General features: G+C 37.6%; 6 protein-coding genes across 6 annotated transcripts; 3 read left to right on the top strand and 3 right to left on the bottom strand.

The window, feature by feature from the left end:
- Window positions 1-45: 45 nt before the first annotated feature.
- On the bottom strand, window positions 46-3,253 carry LOC119990350 (monothiol glutaredoxin-S10-like). The gene is made up of 5 exons (XM_038836216.1): window positions 2,919-3,253; window positions 2,751-2,824; window positions 1,977-2,051; window positions 884-910; window positions 46-343 (listed from the first exon to the last, which is right to left on the bottom strand). The coding sequence occupies exons 1-5, from the start codon at window positions 3,221-3,223 to the stop codon at window positions 273-275; spliced, it is 552 nt and encodes a 183-aa protein (XP_038692144.1). The 5' UTR covers window positions 3,224-3,253; the 3' UTR covers window positions 46-272.
- An 846-nt stretch (window positions 3,254-4,099) lies between these two features.
- Window positions 4,100-5,715, top strand: LOC119990828 (mitogen-activated protein kinase kinase kinase 17-like). The gene has a single exon (XM_038836953.1). It carries the CDS (start codon window positions 4,267-4,269, stop codon window positions 5,431-5,433), a length of 1,167 nt encoding a protein of 388 aa, XP_038692881.1. The 5' UTR covers window positions 4,100-4,266; the 3' UTR covers window positions 5,434-5,715.
- Window positions 5,716-9,275: 3,560 nt separating this feature from the next.
- LOC119991408 (mitogen-activated protein kinase kinase kinase 2-like) lies at window positions 9,276-9,908 on the top strand. Its single transcript, XM_038837766.1, has one exon. It carries the CDS (start codon window positions 9,276-9,278, stop codon window positions 9,906-9,908), a length of 633 nt encoding a protein of 210 aa, XP_038693694.1.
- A 226-nt stretch (window positions 9,909-10,134) lies between these two features.
- On the bottom strand, window positions 10,135-14,448 carry LOC119990661 (short-chain dehydrogenase TIC 32, chloroplastic-like). Its single transcript, XM_038836679.1, has 8 exons — window positions 14,282-14,448; window positions 12,840-13,071; window positions 12,585-12,664; window positions 12,053-12,206; window positions 11,884-11,962; window positions 11,268-11,352; window positions 10,497-10,543; window positions 10,135-10,349 (listed from the first exon to the last, which is right to left on the bottom strand). Exons 1-8 carry the CDS (start codon window positions 14,385-14,387, stop codon window positions 10,170-10,172), a joined length of 963 nt encoding a protein of 320 aa, XP_038692607.1. The 5' UTR covers window positions 14,388-14,448; the 3' UTR covers window positions 10,135-10,169.
- Window positions 14,449-16,676: 2,228 nt separating this feature from the next.
- LOC119991406 (mitogen-activated protein kinase kinase kinase 17-like) lies at window positions 16,677-17,762 on the top strand. Its single transcript, XM_038837765.1, has one exon. The coding sequence runs from the start codon at window positions 16,719-16,721 to the stop codon at window positions 17,760-17,762; it is 1,044 nt and encodes a 347-aa protein (XP_038693693.1). The 5' UTR covers window positions 16,677-16,718.
- A 710-nt stretch (window positions 17,763-18,472) lies between these two features.
- LOC119990389 (short-chain dehydrogenase TIC 32, chloroplastic-like) lies at window positions 18,473-23,101 on the bottom strand. Its single transcript, XM_038836277.1, has 8 exons — window positions 22,798-23,101; window positions 21,333-21,564; window positions 21,077-21,156; window positions 20,545-20,698; window positions 20,376-20,454; window positions 19,776-19,860; window positions 19,150-19,196; window positions 18,473-19,002 (listed from the first exon to the last, which is right to left on the bottom strand). Exons 1-8 carry the CDS (start codon window positions 22,901-22,903, stop codon window positions 18,838-18,840), a joined length of 948 nt encoding a protein of 315 aa, XP_038692205.1. The 5' UTR covers window positions 22,904-23,101; the 3' UTR covers window positions 18,473-18,837.
- Window positions 23,102-24,633: the final 1,532 nt, after the last annotated feature.

Genomic DNA, 24,633 nt, shown 5'->3' with positions numbered 1-24,633 from the left:
TATAATAGCTGCAACTACATCCAAGTGACTCTTTTCACACACTACTTGTGGGCAAAATTTAAGCTCCCATTGCAAATAAACCAGAACAAGGTTCACAAGTGAGAATAAAATTAATTTCTCAAAATTGTAATGTACATTGTTAGAGGGAAAATAAATTTAGATGGAAATTAATGACGACAAGATCAAATTTCACTCGTTTTCAATGTCGTGTTCTCAAGAAACCAACATCAGCAAGAGAATGAGACCCTTACCAGCTGCCTCTTCCAAAAAGATCAGCTACTTTGGGGGTTAGCTTCAGAAACCAAACATTCAAGTTCTCCTTTCTGATGGAGCTTCATGGTATCTGCATCAAAATCTCTTTGATCAGATTTTCCATTCCATTTCATATTGCAGACTTTGTGCATGTCAGGAATAAACATTACTAATTTACTATCAGAATCAATATGCGTGGTTTTGTCCACTAAAGACTTCCAACAATTAACATGTTTAGGGTCAATTCATTATTCGTGGTGTAGAAAATAAATCCAAGTCAAATTTTTTTGATTAAGTTTCAGAATGTCAATATCAAAGAGGACACTTTACGTTTAAATTTTTTGATGAGTAATACAGACTCAGGGGGGAAAAAAAAAAACACCGGCACCAAGACAGGAAAAAGTTTCTTGGTCTTTAGCGACTATTGGACGTAGATTGCCGACAAAAGATCCATAGAATAATAAGAAAGCTACAGATGAGTTGCATCGCCAGAATAAGTAATATATATCTATAGGATATGGGTTCATATAGTAATACTTGGCTACTTGCATACAACAAAAATAATAAAATAATGAAAATTTAAGATTTAGCCAAGATCAGTGAAAAATGGGAAACCTGAAATGAATTATACCTGTACAACCGCCGATGTGTTTGCCCCCTGATCATGGAACAGAACAAAATGAGCATTTCTAATGACTAAATATAAAAGGAAATGGACAGAGGGTCTGTCCTAAAGGATAGGCTAATAGAGTAAAACACATAAAAATAAGTTAAAAAAAATGACTACAGAACAACAGAATCTCCACTTTTGTCATTCAACTAGATATAGATAGAATACGTCAATTTGTTCAGTTTCCTATACAAACATGATATACTATTTAGTTCCTGTAAAATAATCTGACATGATATAACTAACAGCTCGTGGGAAAAAAGAATCTTACTTCGACAACATGAATCCAAGATATGTTTAAGAAACGCTTATCCCATTTAAAAGATGTTGTAAGGTAAAGTGAATCATCTGTAAAATCAGTAACCAAAACAGATGATCTTAAACGTGGACATCATTTAATACCAAGTCTAAGTTCCCTTCCACCAAATTTATAGCTAAATCTTCCTCCACAACAACAAAGGGCTCTTTGCCAAGGCGGCAGCCTACTCCTTAGCACTTGAATCTCAAGTCCCCTCACATGCTAATAATAATAATTTAAAAAATTGACTTATCAAAAATTTTTTTTCGAGAACCGACAATCATTCATTTCTAACTATTAGCTCTCCGTCTCATCTACATATCACTTTCTATTCCTAATCTTAGCTGACAAGCTTTCTGCCAAACAGAGATAATCATGTACTGCTTGCTCAAAAGCAATGCATTATCAAAACTGCAACTCGGCATCCTAACAGTACACAGCATAAAGGATTTTCTTTTTCAAAATTGAATTACATCCAACGAAGACCATTAAAGATAAAAATGCATGTCCTTTTCCTAGAGAACAAACAGTGAGCAAGCAACACTTTTGGTCCTTGCTGAAACATATATTTCCCATAATTCATAGGGTTCCTCGATCGATCCAGCATACTGGAATACTCTCCATATGGAGACAGTGTAAGGGAAAACTATCAGTCTGGTGAATAATACACCAAAGGTAGCCTTGAATTTCATTTAACGAGTAAGGTAACGACGTAACATATACATACAGGGTCAGAATTAAAAAATCACTACTTACCAATAAAAACATTTGGAACAGTATGTTGACCGGTAAGCCTCTCAAGTATCTTCTGTAACTGGGGCCCCTGGGGACCTGAAAGAGAAAATTCTCTTTAACATGTCTTAAAAAATCAAAGATTGTAAAAATGAGGGGGAAAATTTGGAAAAATTTCATGAATTGATCCCTGAGTTGGCTTGTGATTTATGGTTTTCTTTCTATACCTTGCTCAAAGTTATTGAAGCTTTACTTCCTAGTCCTCAATATAGTCTCTTGCTCCTTTATTGTTTAACCTGGTAGGGTAAACTCTAGTTTATCACCCAAGTTGTAAGAAACGCCACCTTTTTGGTCTTCTTTTTTATTTTTCATAAAAGAAATCTTGTTTATTCATCAAACAGAAAAAAAGAGAGGCAAATTTCATGACTTATTCTCCAAGATACAGTGTAGCTGTACTCTCACGGTAACCCATACCAGTTCTAGTTTCTTGAACTGAAATGTTATATCGTTCTTAAAAAAACTCAAAATCCAGCACATCAATTGAATTCCTTGCTTCCATGAGCAATTTGGCCCATTACCGTTCTTTTCTTTTTCCCAAAGAAAATAATAAAAAGGTTAAAAGCAATCCAAAAAAAGTTTGGTCCTTGGCAAATACAATGACCCCAAATTGAGATACAATCCCACGATGAGGCAAGCAATGGCTTTTAGGAAGTCATGCACACAGACAAGCATTAACAATTACAAGTACAAGATTTTAAAAAAAGGTAGCTATGGAATTGAGAGAGGAAGAAGACGTACCCAGTTCGTCCAATTCTACAACCAGTGCTTCGACACCAAGTTTTTTGAACAACGACTTCACCTCAGAAGAATACCTTACAATACGAAAATCAAAACACCCAAATTTCAAAAACATATATAGAGAGAGAATTAACAGCCAGTTTAGATCACTGAGACTAGAAAACTCACGAGCACCAAGTTTTGGAGTAAACAACGACTGGGTTGTCGGCAATTGTCTTCTTCACACTATCTTCAAGCCGTGACCCAAACGACGAGGAAGACATGGCTCGGACCGAGATGGGTCTGTATCCTCTGGAGCTACTGATGCTCCTAAAGCTCGTGCTTGTGCTGATTGATTGAAGACAGCTATTGATGCTTCTGCCATCATTGTTCGGTCGATTAGAGAAAGTGGAGAGATTGGTGAGAGGAGCGAGCGCTCGCGAAGATTTCAGAGAAACCGATGAGAGATTGAGCGCCATTATTCGGACCTTCATAGAGCGTCAGCGTCTCTCTAGTCTCTACACAGCTTTTCTTCAAGGTCTTCCTTTGGGCTTGGCTTTCTATGGGCTTTTCTTGTGGGCCTCTTATTTATGTAACAGAAATAATTTCTTTTAAAAAAATTAAGTATTCCAAATAAGCTTATAATTAAACTAATAGCACTTAAAATTCAAAGTAGACCCATTTGTTGACTTGATTGCTAATTCACTTGAAATAATATTTAGTCACTCATGAGATGTATAATCAAGTTGAACTTTACCATTAAATAAATATTTCAATTGAGCTCGAGCATATACTTATTTTCACAAACATAGCAATTTGGAATTTCTGAGTTGAATTTTCACTAACAACAATATCTTTGTAGTCATACACTATCAATTTAATCATGTGGGAAGTTTATGTGCTCACTGACAACTCGAGTTTAGATTGATATAGAATGTCAGGGCTATAATCGAATTATCGATCAGTTATTTAAAAAACATTACATATTTATTTAATAAAAAGATCGATAATCGACTATCGATTCGGTTAAATTCATGTCAAAAAATTGATTGTAACCGACAGTTTACATCCCTATCGAATATTCAAAGGAAAATTTTGTATGATATTGTTATCGACTAAAAATAATATTATTTAAACAAGATCAATATTTAGTTTCATGAGTTTTTTTTCCCACTAGCATAAATTGTCAACCAATCTCATTAAAATTGAGGAAAAAATGAGATAATTAAAATTAAAATATGCAAATCTAAATCTAATTAAAATTTAAAATTTAAAATTATCATAACCCATTGTGTCCAATCCAACTTCATGACAAGTCATGCCATTAGCCCTAAATAAGGACTCTTCCTAACGCGTATAGGTCTCTCAACACGTTTAGGAATGAATCCTTATTTGAAAAGCAAAGCACGCGACCGTTAAAAGCATAGTTGGACTTGTTCTTCTTAGGTTTCTTCATTCATTCAGTAATTCATCGATTGATTGGCTGAATTGAGATTGAGATTGAGATTATTGTGATTGTTGTTGATTCCAAGAAACCATGGAAACCCACGGAGCTCAGTGGGTGAGGGGTCCGATGATCGGCAGAGGCGCATTCGGCTCTGTTTACTTGGCTTATTCCAAGAAATCGTACTGTTATCTGCCTCCTGCAATGGCTGTCAAGTCTACTGAAGTTTCCGATTCAGCTTCACTTCAGAAGGAAGTTGAAGTTCTCAACAATCTCCAGGGTTCCCCTTATGTAATCGGCTGTTTTGGGGAAGAGACTACAACGGGCGCCAATGGAGAGATGGTTTACAATGTCTTGTTAGAGTATGCTTCTGGGGGTTCTCTAGACACTCTCATCAAGAAATCGAGTGGGGTTTGCCGTGGCTTGCCTGAATTGGATGTGAGACGTTACGCCAGGCATCTTCTTCTAGGGATTGCTCATATACATGAATCCGGGTATGTTCACTGTGATTTGAAACCCGATAATGTTCTTCTGGTTCCTTATAGAAATTCTATGACTAAGTTTGTGACAAAGATTGGGGATTTTGGGTTGGCCAAGAGAGGGGGGCAAAGCAAGAAGGCCAAGTTTGATAATTACTTGAGAGGCACGGCTCCCTATTTGGCACCAGAAGTTGTGATTAATCATGTGCAGGAGGCTCCTGCTGATATTTGGGCTCTGGGATGTGTTGTGCTTGAGATGCTAACAGGGGAGTCTCCTTGGGGGTCTGATTCAAAACTCACTGCTGAAGAACTCTTCAACAAAATTGCTGATACTGGTGCACTCCCACAGACTCCTCCTGGGATATCAAATGAAGCTAAGGATTTCCTGAAGAGGTGTTTAGTGAGGAATCCCATGTTCCGATTTACTGCAGATATGTTACTGGATCACCCTTTTTTCAAAGGCTGCGAAGATGAATATGAAGCTGTTGAAGAAGATGTAGGTGAGGTTGGTCAGGTCATTGGTGTTGGTTCATCATGTTGGCCTGAAGACAGCTTCAGTTCATTACTAGTTGCAGAGGATTGGTGTTCTGTTTCAGATGAAGATTCAGATTCATTGTCCTGTTCCGGGTCTGAGGATCTTAAAGTGTACGAAAGTGCTGCTGAACAACTGATACCCATAGGCCATAAAAGAAAAAGGTCTTCGCACTTCATTCCCATTACTGATGGTGACTTTTTTCTCACCACATTAGCTCCCACCGCCACCATCACTGCTGGAATATAGCACAACATATAAAGAGATGTGAGTTCTCTGACTCAAACTTTCTGGTGAGAATACTGTAGTTTAGATGATAGGATATTCTTTGTACAACATTGATGTCAAGCTCCCTACAGTAATTAATTTTGTTGATGTGATTGAGATAACAATGTTGATATCACATCAATAATACACTATTGAGTAATGGTCCAATGGATATCCATTACCCGCCATTGCCTGTAACCAATTGTTTTGGGATGAATAGGAGAAATCATAATTTTGAGGATTCATTTATATCCTCTTTTTTCTTGTCTTTTTGTGGTTATGGTATTTTTTTTCCTTTCTATTCTTGATATATGATATCTTTCAATCTCATATGGGTAGCAATAATGATTTTTGTTGCTTATGCACCTTCAATTTAGAAGCTTGAAGGCTGCAAGTAAGTTGCAATGTGAATAGTACCATTAGAATTCCCAAGTCGTCCTTTGTGAATTACTAGGTTGGTAGAGAACAAAGAATTGTCTTCTTTAACTTGGACTGGACAGTCGTTGAAAAGGTCAGGTGGGTTAAAAAATGTTATAAATAGAAAACCAGATAAGATAATTTTTGTTTTCATAAATTTTGGGTCAAGATTGGCTTCTATTAAGTCATAGTTTTGCGAAACTAAGGTGAAAATTTTATTTAAATGACAAAAGGATGCACTGCTTCTTTATCCGAATCTCACTGATTGCTCAGTGCTTGTTTGGTGTAGTCTATTACATACATATTTGTTGATGAAACAAATGAGGATTAAGTAATTGCAACCCAAGCTTATGCAGTGACGAGATCCCACAGGCGCCCATCAGAAAAAATATTGGAGGTCCCAATTAGATGAGGTATTATTAATTTGTAAATTGTAGCTGAAGAAGGAGCCAGGTTGAAAAATCATATTGTTGTTTTTGTAATGCGATGAGATATTGTTGCATGATCAGGAATTAAGTTGCCCATCAGATCCTACAGGTGGTTCATAACCGTTGGATGAATTCTCTCTAATAGTATATAAATATGAGAATTAGGGTTTTGAACCCAAGAGAGCTATTTTACATCTCAATTATCCAAGAACGGTGGGAGAACATCTGTGAAGGTAAGTGTTCAAGGATTGAAGCTTGGAACCTGCATTGACCTACATCAATTTCAAAATTCCATGAGGTACTGTTTCTCTAATCTAATGGGAATCATGTAGATGATCCATAATTTTTCAAAATACCACTTCTACTTTAGAATTTATTCCCAACAGAGGATAAGGTTGGTAATGAAAGCACCATGAGAATAGAGCTGTGTGTTTCTGTTGATAGGTTTATGATGTGCGGGTTTTTGGCCACGATGTGCCCTGCCATATTGCTGCACACTTTGCTGTATCATATACTTTCATGTTTTGGAAATCAAGTTCACCTGTTGCCCTGCCTTTTAAGAGAAAAATATGACATACAGAGTATTTTTTAAAAATCATTAAGGTCATGTTATGTGCATTTAGTGCTCTAATTCCCCTATATCTAAAGCCTTATTATGTAGTATCATTTTTGTAACCTTTATGGCTATAAATATTTCTTCTTATTTTTACTCATTCTCAATCTGTTTAGTTATCTCTCTCCCTCTCCCTCTCCCTCTCTTTCTGTATCTATTGGAAATTCTTAGCTGGCAAAATTTTATCAAACACTCAAGTTGGTTGTGAATGCAAAGTAACCCAGAATAGAGCTTATTTGTTTTAAATGTTGAACTGACAGACAATGGAACAAGATTTCTGGCTGCTCTCATTAAGAAAGCAACCCTGGAAAGGTGAGCATGATATTAAAAGCTGTGCTATTCTGTCCTGCTCAGGCAAACAGATACTTAGAAATCAAAATCTGGACAAAAGTTTGCATGATTAGAATGTGGTTCCTTGTCTTGTTTTTGTCTTGGCTCATTATGATGGATTCTGATGTCCACTGAGTTCTATGTTTGCTGTAATACTTTTGCAGTGATAATGATCTTCATAGCCTGTTGTTTCTTCGATCCCAAGATGGCAAATGGATGTGGTTACTAGTGTGGGCACTTTGAAAATCAAATGGGTTTTTGGATAATGGTCCACCTGATGGATTAGGTATAGATACATCCTTCCATTTCTAAATCATCTTTTTTGGTATATTTAAGTTCTTGGCCTCTGATATGCGGAAAGAAACTTTTCTTAGTTGCATGTTTCTGCTTATCTTGCAGGCCAATGGATAATCATGAAAGCACATTTTTGCTTGCTACAACATGGGGTTGTGAGATCTTCCATGTGGCCCAAGATTGACCAGCCAATTATCCGGTGTGTAGTTGGGTCGGTTCTTCTACCTCATCAAAAAAGACATGAGTGGATACCTTGCGAGTTCATCCAAGTTCGGTTCCTTCCACCTTCAATGTTGAACTTTCTTGTATACAAGTTCTTACAATTGGATCTTGTATATCAAACTAACACAAACGTACCAAGTTTGATATAATTTTCGACAAATTACATACATGGATCTAAGTCTACAAATAAATGATAAAACTAAACTAACATAGCTCTAGCTTTGATACTAATTGTTGAAAAATTATGCACAACATTTCCTAAACAAGTTTGCTCGTTCGGCTCGATTATGCTCATGAACATGATCCTTCGAGCAAGCTCTGAAAATACCTGTTTAGTATTCATGAACAAAATTTGTTACTCATGAACAAAGTTGTTTACATTAATCGAATCAAGCTTAGCTCAAGCTCGATTTTGAACTAAACGAGCCGAACTTGAACATAAAATCTCATACTCTGTTTAAAGCACGGTTTGTTCGGACTCGCTAAAAATCTTAATGAATGAGTTTGAACAAGATAAAACTCGGCTCATTTGCAACCCTATTATATCAATCACCTATTTTTTCTTTTCTTTTTGCCGTCCTCAATTATGACACGAAAATGATAAAGATAACAGTAATTGGTATTCTCACTGTTGATTTGGACACCACATGACGCATATGAAATCCTGTGCGTACAACTCAAAAGTTGGGATACCAACTATTGGATAACTATCATAACTGATTATGACATGCGATGTAATATGTTTTTATTATTTATTTTCATAGATGATTAAACCAATTTCGTACCTAAGGGGGCTTTTGGAAAGAAAAATAAAATTATATTCAAATTCAGCAAATATATTACCATAAAATCCACAAATCCAATTGGAGCCTGAAAGATAATCTGATAAGCAGTAAACTTGTAACTTGATCCCTAAGAATTTAAAAAACCCTACTGAAAGGTCGGTGCTTTGTAGTATATATTTCCTAGTTTTCTACTTTTTTTCACTTCTTCACTTACTGTGTGAAGAAATAAGCGTCGATTGTTCTCTTCACATAATTAGGATTCAGTGGGTAATCGTCAAATTCTTAGTTTTGAGAGAAGGATTGGTTGGTTTTCAAGAAATCTTCATGGAAGCCAACGGTGCTCAGTGGGTGAGAGGTTCCATTATTGGGAGAGGCTCCTTCGGTTCTGTTTCTTTGGCTTATCCCAAGAAGCCATCCTCTGTTTTTCCTCCTGTTATGGCCGTCAAGTCTGCAGATGTTTCGGTTTCGGATACCCTTCAGAAGGAGTTTGAAGTTCTCAACAATCTCCAGGGGTCTCCTTATGTCATCTGCTGCTTTGGAGAAGAGACTACAATGAGCGACAGTGGTGGTCAGATGATGTATAATTTGTTGTTGGAGTATGCGTCCGGTGGTTCCCTCGCCGATCTCATCGACAAATCCAATGGCGGATTGCCTGAAGTGGACGTGAGGCGTTACACAAGACAGCTTCTTAAAGGACTTGATCATGTACACGAATCCGGGTACGTTCACTGTGATATGAAGCCTGATAATATCCTCCTTGTGCCCTCAAATAGAAATTGTGATTCTGTTCCTAAGTTTGTGGCCAAGATTGCTGATTTCGGGTTGGCGAAGAGAGGGAGGAAAAGCAAGAGGACTAGGTATGATCGTTACTTGAGAGGCACGGCAATGTATATGGCCCCAGAAGTGGTTCTTGATCATGTTCAGGAGGCTCCCGCGGATATTTGGGCTTTAGGGTGTCTCGTGTTAGAGATGCTAACGGGGAAATCGCCTTGGGATTCTGAGTTTGATTTCGCGATGAAAGGTCTGTTTCGTAGGATTGGTGATTCGGGTGCACTGCCACAGATTCCTGCTTGGATATCAGATGATGCAAGGGAGTTTTTGAATCGGTGTTTCGTTAGGAATCCTATGTTCAGGTTCACTACAGAGATGCTAATGGACCTTCCTTTTGTGAGCGGCGTCGTGGAAGAAGAAGATGAAGATGATTATCATGATGATGAAGTTGCAGAAAATTCAGATTTGTTGTTATGGTCAGAGGATCCTGAAGAGTGGAGAAGCTCTGCAGAAAAATTTACAGTGAATGAGCATAAAAGAAAAAGGTATTCTCACTTCATTCCTATTACTGGTGCAGACCTTGTGTTCACCACATAAGGGATTATGTTCAAGACAAAGATGATTACATATGTTGATGAAGATGAAGATGTTGGGATTTCATATGGAGCATGTGTTTGTGCCGTGACCCGGCACGATGACCCGACTCGAGAAGATTGCTGCGTGAGTGGATTTTTGGGATCTTTTTGGGTGTCGGGGGCCTTTAATGTATTTTTTGCCCAATTGTTAAGTAATGTTAGGGTATACAAGTTTGATTGTAACCCTATAGTTGAATCTTGACAACAGTCAGGATATGTAATTTTAGAGCAAATCCAACAACTTGGGGGTGGTCAAGCTCAAGCTGAAGTCCCATAACTTTTTTGCCAAAGCTGCATCTTTGGCCATGGGGATTGGCTCGGCGATGTTATTGTCCACGAAATATTCTCCGCTTACTCCCTTCACTTGAGGATGTAATGCCACATAACACGTGGTTGCCGCTCCCTGCAACCATATCAAAGAAACGAACAAGCAAATGATAAATTGGTTGGCCATTTAGTTAAGTGGGCTTATCATGATTTTCCCAAATGCAAATGCCTATCATGCTCATATAGTTTCTGAAATAGATAACTGGTAAGGTAAGAAACATGCCTGCTGAACATTTTTTAGCACAAATCTACCGATCAAGTTGACAATACCTGCATCAAAAACCCAGGAATTGTTAATCTATAACCAGATAATTGACAAACACTCAATAAAGGAACCCTACAAATGGCCAAGCTCACTCTATATAAATCGAGACAAACCTTCAAAACTCTACATTACTAGGACATATTCAGAACTTTAATCAATGTGTTAGAAGCATTAAGAGAATGTCTTTGCTTCAAATGTGCAACTAATATCCATTTATTTTAGTCGCAATCAAGTACCACATCACAGTATTTAAAAACCTATTATATAGTTCCTGATACCATGTTGTTGTAATAGTGAATAGAAGGTCTTACCCTCACAACCGTGAGAGTTGTTTATTTATAGCATCAGAGACAAACCCTAATGGTATTACATCAAGTGGGCTGGGCCCAGTACTAATATATTCTAACAATTATTAATTGAAGCAAAATTCTAGAGCGAATTTTTTCAGGCGCAGCAGGTAACTTGCACGGGAAACCTAGTTTCATAGACCCTAGCCTTTATCATTCGAGCCATCTGTTGCATTGTTCAGCACACTAGATCTGCCGGTGTTACAAAATCTCATAAGTTGACACATGATAAGGAACCTAACGCAAGTTTGTATCAATAGATAACCTCTCACATTGCAATGAATAAAGAATCACTGGTCCAAATTGGACTTCAACTACAGCAGAAACATTTCAACTGGCAATCTCTTGAGGTGAAAAAATTAAAGACATGCAAAAGGATTACCATTAATAAAACCGTGGTGACGGAAAAGATTGGTTGGAATTCCGCCAGGATGAAGTGAATTAGCAGTGATCTCCACCCCAGCTTCCTATAAGAATAAAGAAAACATAAATACATCTGTGTTAGAATCCAGCAGGATTGCTGATCATCTTAAGAGTAGGATTAGAAAAGTTTTGATGACAGATGTCAAACAATTGCTGTCATAATTTATTCTGTTGGTCTGCACCTTCACTTGAATTATGTATAGACATCGAATAGTACTAATATCCAACCACAATGCAGAGGCAACATGAAAAGATTTCTCATCAATACTTTCCACTACAATAATGTCCAGTTGAGAGCAGGGTAACTTGTTGCAAACAGCTGATAAAAGTTCACACTAATTTGACACGGAGGTTCTCAAATCTCAAAGCAGGTAAAACTAACTAGCATAAACATCTAAATTGCTATGACATAACACACAAGTATCAGTATCGAATGCTACTCCTGTTTGAAATATAGCACCATTTGCTATATCCATATGCTTCCGAGTGTAAAGAATAGTGTATGCATTGGTGAATGCAAAAATCAAACGTTATCCTGATAGATAGTCCTCACTCGCAAGGAAAATTTTGAGTACCTTCAGACGCCTTGTAAGCTCATTAGCATGTAAAATATTAGAAAGCTTTGATTGCCCATATGCACTTAGACGGATGTAGCTGCATGAGAAGGAAAAATAAATCGAAGAAAGAAAATCATAACTAGCCGTAAGAGACAAGATTCATAAAATGGTTTGATTTCGATCTTACCTTGGTTCATCGTTAATTTTATCAAATCGAATTCCTTCACTATATGAACCTTTGTGACCCACTGAGGACACATTAACAATTCTGCCCTCTCTTTGGGTTTGATGTGCTGTGTTTTTCATGGCATCCAACAATAAATTTGTCAAAAGAAAGTGACCTGAAAAAAGGAGATCACAAAGTTTAGAGTTTCGAGCATTCATAACATTCTTCTAGTACTTATTCGATTCTTCGTAAAAACTAAAACAGAAAAAGTTGAGTGAAAAACGAACTTTTGTGTTAATACGAGTCAAGAGGCATATCAAGTATACTGCAGCCTCACCACATTTGACTCATTATATGGATGTGAACAAGTGGTTCAGACAGCCATACAAATTACTAAATCGCATACAGCTATATGATTTTTGGCGCATATGTACTCATGATTCATGGGATTTGAGCTTCAGATTCTTGTAGATGATATAGTCATTGAAGTACAATTACTCCTGCATGCAAGTTCCTTGCTACCCTAGGGCATATGCAAATCAACTCAGCATACCTAAATGATTTGTCGCAAATTGCTGTTCTATTCCATCTTGGGAAAGTGTAAATGGAGTTGCCATTATCCCTGCATTGTTTCTTTAAACAACAAAAACAGAACATTAGACATCACTAGTTGATACAAATACTGTGAGGGAGAGCGGCATATTTATAATTCAGAGAATAGAGTCTTATTTGCGCACCGACATAGATATGGAGCATCCAAAAAAAATGGGATAGGGGTAATATAATTGCTGCAATATGTTTGTCTTACATTAGGAGATTCAGAGGAAGTCCCAAGGAAATGTACTCTGTTGCAAATTTTCTCACTGAAGCCATTGAGCTGAGATCTAACTCCATAACATCAATCTTAGCAGAAGGGTTTTCATTGAGTATTGTTTCTCTGACATTTTTACCAGCCTCCACATTTCTAACAGCCATGACTACATGCACCCCACGCAATGCAAGAACACGAGTTGTCTCCACACCTATACCACTGGATGCTCCTGAAATTAAACAAGATTAGCAAAAGAAACAATAAAAGTAGTAAAAAAGAAGGAAACAAAAACTAACAGATGAAAATACAAGAAACTTAAAATTAGCTGACACACCAATACAACCATAATATTGTAGGGGCCTCCCATTTGATAATCATGAGGAGAACATCAATAGCGAAACCTTGTCAGTCAAAAATGCATTCATCTCGGTTATTTCACAAGACGAAAAAAACAAAAACAAGGGATCCGTTGAATTTCAAGTATTCAGTTTTACTAATAAGATCCGAAGAATTACTTCACATTTGGAATTGCAGGTAAGGCCCTCTCTATACACCGGAGCCCCCTACAACTAATGTGTATCGAGAGAGAAACTTCAGCTGAATGGCATCAAACAAAGGGCATCACTTTTAAACATAACAACATTAAAATCTACAATTGTGATTTGTGACAAATCTAATCCCAAAAAATCTACTTCGACCACTCAATTTTGAGGTCCGCATACATCTTGCCTGTCCCTGACCCCATCCAATGTGGAAGTCTTGAGCGTGGAAGGTTTTTTTACCTTTTACAATCGAACATGTAGCCTGGTGATAGAGTTGCAGAAGTGAAACATATAGGTCACATGTTCAATTCTTAGAAATAGCTTCTGCGTATATTAACTGGGATAAGGTCAGCACAAATTGTGTTGGTCCCCGATTCCGCTCACTACGGGAGGCTTGTGCACGAGTGTTGTTGTTTAGAAAGGTCTCTACACTGATTTCAATACACAAAGATAGCAGAATACTGCTTTCTCAGAGGATTGAGAATCGGAAGTATAAAAGAAGAACCCAAATGGCCCTTCATTAAGTCAATCAGGATAACAAGCAATCAGGAACAACCCAGTCACATCTTTGTAAATAGAATAGAACAATCAAATGATAGTATTAAGCCCGAAACTCGACAAGCTTTAGCCATATCTCTCTTAGTAACACTACATGATAACTCAACCCCTCCATAAACAAGATTATACTTTAATATACAATAACAGTAATTTATCATTTCCTAGAGAATTGAAAAATCCCAACCAATTAAACAGGGAATCAACGTTTTTGTGCTAGGCCAGATGAATATCATGAATAGATTTCCAATAATTAGAACACTAAAATACTCCCAAGAACTAAACGTGATAGGGCTATAAAGAAATGAAAATTCAGTAAACCCAGAAAGATGAAAGAAGAACCTGTAACAATAGCAGTGAGACCAGTCCCATCGATTCCCTGGGTAACCTCCTCTGTAGTGGAAGAGGAAGAGAATCCAGATGGCCCTTTCCCCCAAAAAATCCACATCTCGTTTGTCCCCACTCACAGGTCAAATCTCCAAACACCAAAGCCCCTGCACTTGACTCAACAAATGTATCGTCGATGCCGTTCTCAAATAAATAGGGGAGGTCCACCTGGTGGGTCCCCGTGGGCACCACCTGTATTGAACAACGGGGGTGGCACTGCAAATTCGCAGCCTCCGCAGGTGCTACCGCCGTCGTATGTTCAAAGACTGTACAATAATAATATATCTTCGTTAAATTGCCTGACTAAATATAAGATTATCTGCCTCAACTATACTCTTAATTTCACCAACCATCGGAAAAGTTCTTCTAGAACGAAAATCTGCAGAATCAAGTCCACTAGTCTTTGCAAGTGGTTTTTGAATTTTTGAGGTACGTTCGAAATTTGTCCCCATAATCACCCATGATCACTAGTGGTTCATTCTCTACCAAACTTAAAAAAGACACACACCCTCCATTCCCACTGTCACAATATTTAATGACTATTAGGGTTTTTTTTTTTTTTCTTTTTCAATTGAGTTGAAATTCGATTGACATTTCAATAAGTAAAGTGAAATTTCTGTAACTTTTTTTGTAATAAGTTATGGTGTATTTCTTGAGTTTTACAATCATTTTCAATTGAGATCATGAAATCCTTTCAATTATTTGTTTCTTGTGATTTAGGATTCATTACGAGTTTCTATTTAAGGATGGCAACCTCTCAAGGAAGAGACAATTTTAAATTGAATATCAATTGCACATGCGAGTCTCCTTTTGTTTTCAATGTTGAAACCTTGATCTTGATATTCATGGTTCAAATCAACAGGTTCCAGTAGAGCGTTCCTTCATCACGCAGTCTTGCATCAAATAGATTGGGCATGTACGCTATAATAAATTAATAATCACCAAAATATAATATCATTAAATAAACATATTTTTAATAAATTATACATTCTTTAATTAGGTAAATAAGTTCAACTAACTAACAGGCCCACGACCTTATGCTATACTTGCAAGGGTCCAACTCATTTGGAATAGGTCCACAATTCGTATTAGGTATGATAACTCAATTACCGTACCTTTACGTATGTATATATCATGACATGCAAGTGCATGGGCCCATTGTCCCAAAGACAGCTCACATCTGTCGCATCACTACTTGTTATACTCAAAGTTTCATACCTAAAGCGAGTTTTCAAGAAACTACTCGAGTTTTGCTCTCGTCATCTCGGCCTTAAAACCACCTCATTTTTGCTTGACCTCACAAACAAGCCAATCACTAACAAGTCTTAGGCCTTACGCCTAGTCTCTCTCTCTCCCTCTCTTTCTGCATCTATTGAAAATTCCAAGCTGGCAAAATTTTATCAAACAGTACTCAAGTTGGTTGTGAATGCAAAGTAACCCAGAATAGAGCTTATTTGTTTTAAATGTTGAACTGACAGAGAATGGAACTAGATTTCTGGCTGCTCTCAGTAAGAAAGCAACCCTGGAAAGGTGAGCATGATATTAAAAGCTGTGCTATTCTGTCCTGCCCAGGCAAACAGATACTTTAGAAATCAAAATCTGGTGTTTACTGAGCTTATAATTCCTTTGATAAATGTGTCCATGAACAAAGTTGTTTACATTAATCGAATCAAGCTTAGCTCAAGCTCGATTTTGAACTAAACGAGTCGAACTTGAACATAAAATCTCATACTCTGTTTAAAGCTCGGTTTGTTTAGACTCGCTAAAAATCTTAATGAATGAGTTTGAACAAGATAAAACTCGGCTCATTTGCAACCCTATAATATCAATCACCTATTTTCTTTTCTTTTCGTCGGCCTCAATTATGACACGAAAATAATAAAGATAACAGTAGTTGGTATCCTAGCTGTTGATTTGGACACCACATGACGCACATGAAATCTTATGCGTACAACTCAAAAGTTGGAATATCAGCTGTTGGATCCCTATCGCAATTATCATAATTGATTATGACATGCAATGTAATACGATTTTATTATTTATTTTCGCAGATGATTAGACCAATTTCGTACCTAAGGGGGCTTTTGGAAAAAGAAAATTATATTCAATTTCAACAAATATATTACCATAAAATCCACAAATCCTATTGGAGCGTGACGGATAATCTGATGAGCAGTAAAATTGTAACTTGATCCCTAAGAATTTAAAAAACCCTACTGAAAGGTCGGTGCTTTGTAGTATATATTTCCTAGTTTTCCACTTTTCTTCACTTCTTCACTCACTGTGTGAAGAAATAAGCGTCGATTGTTCTCTTCACATAATTTGGATTCAGTGGGTGATCGTCAAATTCTTAGTTTTGAGAGAAGGATTGATTGGTTTTCAAGAAATATTCATGGAAGCCAACGGTGCTCAGTGGGTGAGAGGTTCCATTATTGGGAGAGGCTCCTTCGGTTCTGTTTCTTTGGCTTATCCCAAGAAGCCATCGTCTGTTTTTCCTCCTGTTATGGCCGTCAAGTCTGCAGATGTTTCGGTTTCGGATACCCTTCAGAAGGAGTTTGAAGTTCTCAACAATCTCCAGGGGTCTCCTTATGTCATCTGCTGCCTTGGAGAAGAGACTACAATGAGCGACAGTGGTGGTCAGATGATGTATAATTTGTTGTTGGAGTACGCGTCCGGTGGTTCCCTCGCCGATCTCATCGACAAATCCAATGGCGGATTGCCTGAAGTGGACGTGAGGCGTTACACAAGACAGCTTCTTAAAGGACTTGATCATGTACACGAATCCGGCTACGTTCACTGTGATATGAAGCCTGATAATGTCCTTCTTGTGCCCTCAAATAGAAATTGTGATTCTGTTCCAAAGTTTGTGGCAAAGATTGCTGATTTCGGGTTGGCGAAGAGAGGGAGGAAAAGCAAGAGGACTAGGTATGATCGTTACTTGAGAGGCACGGCAATGTATATGGCCCCAGAAGTGGTTCTTGATCATGTTCAGGAGGCTCCCGCGGATATTTGGGCTTTAGGGTGTGTTGTGTTGGAGATGTTAACGGGGAAATCGCCTTGGGATTCCGAGTCTGATTTCGCAATGAAAGGTCTGTTTCGTAGGATTGGTGATTCGGGTGCACTGCCACAGATTCCTGCTTGGATATCAGATGATGCAAGGGAGTTTTTGAATCGGTGTTTCGTTAGGAATCCTATGTTCAGGTTCACTACAGAGATGCTAATGGACCTGCCTTTTGTGAGCGGCGTCGTGGAAGAAGAAGATGAAGATGATTATGATGATGATGAAGTTGCAGAAAATTCAGATTTATTGTTATGGTTAGAGGATCCTGAAGAGTGCAGAAGCTCTACAGAAAAATTTACAGTGAATGAGCATAAAAGAAAAAGGTATTCTCACTTCATTCCTATTACTGGTGCAGACCTTGTGTTCACCACATAAGGGATTATGTTAAAAGACAAGGATGATTACATATGTTGATGAAGCTGAAGATGTCAGGATTTCGTATGGAGCATGTGTTTATGCGCGGTGACCTGGCGTGATGACCCGACTTGAGAAGATTGTTGCGTGAGTGGATTGTTAAGATCTTTTTGGGGGTCCGGGGGCCTTTAATGTATTTTTTTTGGCCTAGTTGTTAAGTAAGGTTAAGGTATATAAGTGTGATTGTAACCCTGCAGCCGTATCTTGTATTCTTCTCTGAAATAGTGAAAACTCTCTGCAACTCCGAGGACGTAGGCACAATTAGCCGAACCTCGTAAATCTCGGTGTCTTGTCTTTTCGATTGCTTTATTTTTCGCTAATTCTCTTTTGTCGATTTCGTTCCCAACAAAAGATGGAGAGACAAAAGGAGTGACACTAACTGGCCTTAAAAATGTGGTCTTCTCACTTCATTCCCAATTACTGATGCTGTCTGTCCTTGTTCTTATCACACTAGCTCAATCCATTCCTGCTTGAATGTAGTACAGAAGAAGACTGTTGTTTATGAGATGGCTGAGAGGGTATTCTTTGTACAGCATACCTGTTAGGCACCCAAGTGTGTAATTTATTCCCTGTTGAGTAGTAGATAGGATAATCATTTGTCTGCAATGCAATTCTATTGTAATGAATAATATAACTTCCACAATGTTGTTGATACAAATCCCTGGTCTTATTCAGTTCTTCTGTCCCTCTTTGTGTTTTGGATTTAGTGGGTAATACACAACAATTTTTCCATCTGTTTTGATGGTGTCTGCTTTGGGACGAGCCTCATCAACATCCACCAGAAACCAGAAATACTTATAATCATGCCTTTTATAAGCATTTCAGTACCGACACTGAACCATGAAACAACTAACCATGGTTTATGATTACATGATTAGCACACCTATTCACAACTAACCATGGTTTATGATTACATGATTAGCACACCTATTTATTATATCATTGTTTCACAATCTATGCCCAAACTTTCATTTTCTATTTCAGGTATAGATTAATTTGATAACAGTCGGGGGATGTAATTTTAGAGCAAATCCAACTACTTGGGGGTGGTCAAGCTCAAGCTGAAGTCCCATAACTTTTTTGCCAAAGCTGCATCTTTGGCCATGGGGATTGGCTCGGCGATGTTACTGTCCGCGAAATATTCTCCGCTTACTCCCTTCACTTGAGGATGTAATGCCACATAACACGTGGTTGCCGCTCCCTGCAACCATATCAAAGAAATGAACAAGCAAATGATAAATTGGTTGGCCATTTAGTTAAGTGGGCTTATCATGATTTTCCCAAATACAAATGCCTATCATGCTCATATAGTTTCTGAAATAGATAACTGGTAAGGTAAGAAACATGCCTGCTGAACATTTTTTAGCACAAATCTACCGATCAATTTGACAATACCTGCATCAAAAACCCAGGAATTGTTAATCTATAACCAGATAATTGACAAACACTCAATAAAGGAACCCTACAAATGGCCAAGCTCACTCCATATAAATCAAGACAAACCTTCAAAACTCTACATTACTAGGACGTATTCAGAACTTTAATCAATGTGTTAGAAGCATTAAAATAATGTCTTTGCTTCAAATGTGCAACTAATATCCATTTATTTTAGTCGCAATCAAGTACCACATCACAGTAATTATATAGCTCCTGATTATTAATTGAAGCAAAATTCTAGAGCGAATTCTTTCAGGCGTAGCAGGTAACTTGCACGGGAAACCTAGTTTCACAGACCCTAACCTTTATCATTCGAGCCATCTGTTGCATTGTTCAGCACACTAGATCTGCCGGTGTTACAAAATCTCATAAGTTGACACATGATAAGGAACCTAACGCAAGTTTGTATCAATAGATAACCTCTCACATTGCAATGAATAAAGAATCACTGGTCCAAATTGGACTTCAACTACAGCAGAAACATTTCAACTGGCCATCTCTTGAGGTGAAAAAATTAAAGACACGCAAAAGGATAACCATTAATAAAACCGTAGTGACGGAAAAGATTGGTTGGAATTCCGCCAGGATGAAGTGAATTAGCAGTGATCTCCACCCCAGCTTCCTATAAGAATAAAGAAAACATAAATACATCTGTGTTAGAATCCAGCAGGATTGCTGATCATCTTAAGAGTAGGATTAGAAAAGTTTGATGACAGATGTCAAACAATTGCTGTCATAATTTTTACTGTTGGTCTGCAACTTCACTTGAATTATGTATAGACATCGAATGGCACTAATATCCAACCACAATGCAGAGGCAACATGAAAAGATTTCTCATCAATAATGTCCAGTTGAGAGCAGGGTAACTTGTTGCAAACAGCTGATAAAAGACCACATTAATTTGACACGGAGGTTCTCAAATCTCAAAGCAGGTAAAACTAACTAGCATAAACATCTCAATTGCTATAACATAACACACAAGTATCAGTATCGAATGCTACTCCTGTTTGAAATATAGCCCCATTTACCATATCCATATGCTTTCGAGTGTAAAGAATAGTGTATGCATTGGTGAATGCAAAAATCAAACGTTATTCTGATAGATAGTCCTCACTCGGATGGAAAATTTTGAGTACCTTCAGACACCTTGTAAGCTCATTAGCATGTAAAATATTAGAAAGCTTTGATTGCCCATATGCACTTAGACGGATGTAGCTGCATGAGAAGGAAAAATAAATCGAAGAAAGAAAATCATAATTAGCCGTAAGAGACAAGATTCATAAAATGGTTTGATTTCGATCTTACCTTGGTTCATCGTTAATTTTATCAAATCGAATTCCTTCACTATATGTACTTTTGTGAACCACTGAGGACACATTAACAATTCTGCCCTCTCTTTGGGTTTGATGTGCTGTGTTTTTCATGGCATCCAACAATAAACTTGTCAAAAGAAAGTGACCTGAAAAAAGGAGATCACAAAGTTTATACTTTCGAGCGTTCATAACATTGTTCTAGTACTTATTCAATTCTTCGTAAAAACTAAAACAGAAAAAGTTCAAGTGAAAAACAAACTTTTGTGTTAATAAGAGTCAAGAGGCATACCAAGTATACTGCAGCCTCACCACATTTGACTCATTATATGGATGTGAACAAGTGGTTCAGACAGCCATACAGATTACTAAATCGCATACAGCTATATGATTTTTGGCGCATTTTGCTCATGATTCATGGGATTCGAGCTTCAGATTCTTGTAGATGATATAGTCATTGAAGTACAATTACTCCTGCATGCAAGTTCCTTGCTACCCTAGGGCATATGCAAATCAACTCAGCATACCTAAATGATTTGTCGCAAATTGCAGTTCTATTCCATCTTGGGAAAGTGTAAATGGAGTTCCCATTATCCCTGCATTGTTTCTTTAAACAACAAAAACAGAACATTAGACATCACTAGTTGATACAAATACTGTGAGGGAGAGCGCCATATTTATAATATCAGAGAATAGAGTCTTATTTGCACGCCAACATAGATATGGAGCATCCAAAAAAAAAGGGATAGAGGTAATATAATTGCTGCAATATGTTTTTCTTACATTAGGAGATTCAGAGGAAGTCCCAAGGAAATGTACTCTGATGCAAATTTTCTGACTGAAGCCATTGAGCTGAGATCTAACTCCATAACATCAATCTTAGAAGAAGGGTTTTCATTGAGTATTGTTTCTCTGACATTTTTACCAGCCTCCACATTTATAACAGCCATGACTACATGCACCCCACGCAATGCAAGAACACGAGCTGTCTCCACACCTATACCACTGGATGCTCCTGAAATTAAACAGGATTAGCACAAGAAACAATAAAAGTAGTAAAAAAGAAGGAAACAAATACTAACAGATGAAAATACAAGAAAACTTAAAATTAGCCGACACACCAATACAACCATAATATTGCAGGAGCCTCCCATTTGATAATCATGAGGAGAACATCAATAGCGACATCTTCTTAGTCAAAAATGCATTCATGTCAGTTATTTCACAAGACGAAAAAAACAAAAACAAGGGATTCATTGAATTTCAAGTATTCAGTTTTACTAATAAGATCTGAAGAATTACGTCACATTTGGAATTGCAGGTAAGGCCCTCTCTATACACCGGAGCCCCCTACAACTAATGTGTATCGAGAGAGAAACTTTAGCTGAAAGGCATCAAACAAAGGGCATCACTTTTAAACATTACAACATTAAAATCTACAATTGTGACAAATCTAAATCCCAAAAAATCTACTTCGACCCCTCAATTTTAAGGTCCACGTACATTCTGCATGTCCCTAACCCCATCCACTACGGGATTTTTGAGCATGAAAGTTTTTTTTACCTTTTACAGCCGAACATGTAGCCCAGTGATAGAGTTACAGGAGTGAAACCTATAGATCACATGTTCAATTCCGAGAGATAGCTTCTCCATATATTAACTGGGATAAGGTCAGCATAAATTTTGTCGGTCCCCGATTCCGCTCACCGCGGGAGGCTTATGCACGAGTGTTGTTTTTTACAAAGGTCTCTACACTGATTTCAATACACAGCGATAGCAGAATACTGCTTTCTCAGAGGATTGAGAATCGGAAGTATAAAAGAAGAACCCAGATGGCCCTTCATTAAGTCAATCAGGATAACAAGCAATCAGGAACAACCCAGTCACATCTCTGTAAATAGAATAGAACAATCAAATGATAGTATTAAGCCCGAAACTCGACAAGCTTTAGCCATAGCTCTCTTAGTAACACTACATGATAACTCAACCCCTCCATAAACAAGATTATACTTTAATATACAATAACACTAATTTATCCCATCTTTAATCGACAAAAGAAATTTCCTTTCCCAGAGAATTGAAAAATCCCAACCAATTAAACAGGGAATCAACGTTTTTGTGCTAGGCCAGATGAATATCTTGAATAGATTTCGAATAATTAGAACACTAAAATACTCCCAAGAACTAAACGTGATAGGGCTATAAAGAATTGAAAATTCAGTAAAACCCAGAAAGATGAAAGAAGAACCTGTAACAATAGCAGTGAGACCAATCCCATCGATTCCCTGGGTAACCTCCTCTGCAGTGGAAGAGGAAGAGAATCCAGATGGCCCTTTCCCCCAAAAAGTCCACATCTCGTTTATCCCCACTCAAAGGTCAAATCTCCAAACACCAAAGCCCCTGCACTTGACTCAACAAATGTATCGTCGATGCCGTTCTCTAATAAAGAGCGGAGGTCCACCTGGGTCTGTTAAATGAGTCTCCTTTTGTTTCCAACGACTTTGTTACTCTTCTAGAATCAATAAAGTGTCGGAGCCTTGATTTTGATATTGATGATTCAAATCAACAGATTTAAGTAGAGTATTCCTTCATCCCGTAGTTTTAGCTTGCATCAAATAAATTTAAATTGGGCATGTACACTATACCTTCATCACGCAATCTTACATTAAATAGATTGGACATGTACACTATAATAAATTAATAATCATCAAAGTATAATATCATTAAATAAACATATTTTTAGTAAACTATACACTTTAATTAGGTAAAGAAGTTCAACTAACTAACAACCCACGACCTTACGCTATACTTGCAAGGGTCCAACTCATTTGGATTAGGTCCACAGTTTGTATCATGTATGACAACTCAATTAGCGTACCTTTACGTACGTATTCATCATGACATGCTAGGGCATGGGATCACTGTCCCAAAGACAGTTCACATCTGTCACATCACTACTTGTTATACTCAAAGTTTCATACCTGAAGCGAGTTTTCAAGAAACTACTCGAGTTTTGCTCTCGTCACATCGACCTTAAAACCACCTCATTTTTGCTTGACCTCACAAACAAGCCAATCATTGACAAGTCTTAGGCCTTACGCCTAGTCCCTCGATCAACTTGATTCTTTCTTATATTTGACCTTGTAGCTTGTGCCCACCTTTCTTTTTGATAATAAGCCGTACTTTTGGATATTCCTTTTGTTAACCAATCACCAACTTTCTTTTTTATCAGAACCCACTTTGAAACCTAAAGCATACCCCGGGGCTTGCATTCATCCTATCAAAGAGGAAGGATCGCAATTCCAGGATTATTCTTTACCAACTAATCAAATTAGACTTACCACTGATCACAAACCTTCTACAAACCATATTTCTTCTAAGGCAATCTCAAAACTTGTTCCCTCGTGGTTGACAATCTCTCATAAAGATCATTTCTCCTTCCTATAAAATACACTACCTTCTTTTTAAAGAAGGTAAGTCCATTACTTTAGCAAAAACCCCAAGCTCTCACCCTCACTGCCCTCACTAGACAAATCTGATCGATTATGTCCTCATCAGACTTTCGATTCCCTAACACTATTCTAATCGAGCCTTCAACCACAATTAGACCTCCTTAGTTGCATTTTCATGCACATCTTTTGATCTTCAAGTTTACTGACTTGACCGTCAGAGCCCCTTTGACCTGCATCCTCCCACTGTCAAGAGAATTTTCAAATCACATTTGTTTATGTGTCTTACAAGTCGTTGGTGGCCCAATTTAACTTTTCTTTCGATTGTATTGTAGTTTGAGCATTAACACAAAAATAATAGGATCCTTTGGGCTTTTAAAGTCGGCCCATACAACCATTGTCCCAAACAGTATTAGTTCAAGAATTCCTGAATCCCAAAGGACCCAAACCCTCGCAGCATTATCATTTCTTAATGATATCAATTTGCAGATTGGAACTGATAATGTAGTAGGGTTTTTTTTTTTCTTGGACCAGCAAACATAATTGACATTGACTCTGAAGGGATCTAAAGAAATATTATTAAGATATATATGTTTGTTAATGATGCGACTGCTGCTAGTAGTGCCATGGTGGTC

Source organism: Tripterygium wilfordii, chromosome 22, assembly GCF_013401445.1.
Source record: "Tripterygium wilfordii isolate XIE 37 chromosome 22, ASM1340144v1, whole genome shotgun sequence".
NCBI lineage: Eukaryota > Viridiplantae > Streptophyta > Magnoliopsida > Celastrales > Celastraceae > Tripterygium > Tripterygium wilfordii.
This window is presented reverse-complemented; position numbering and strand designations above follow the sequence as displayed.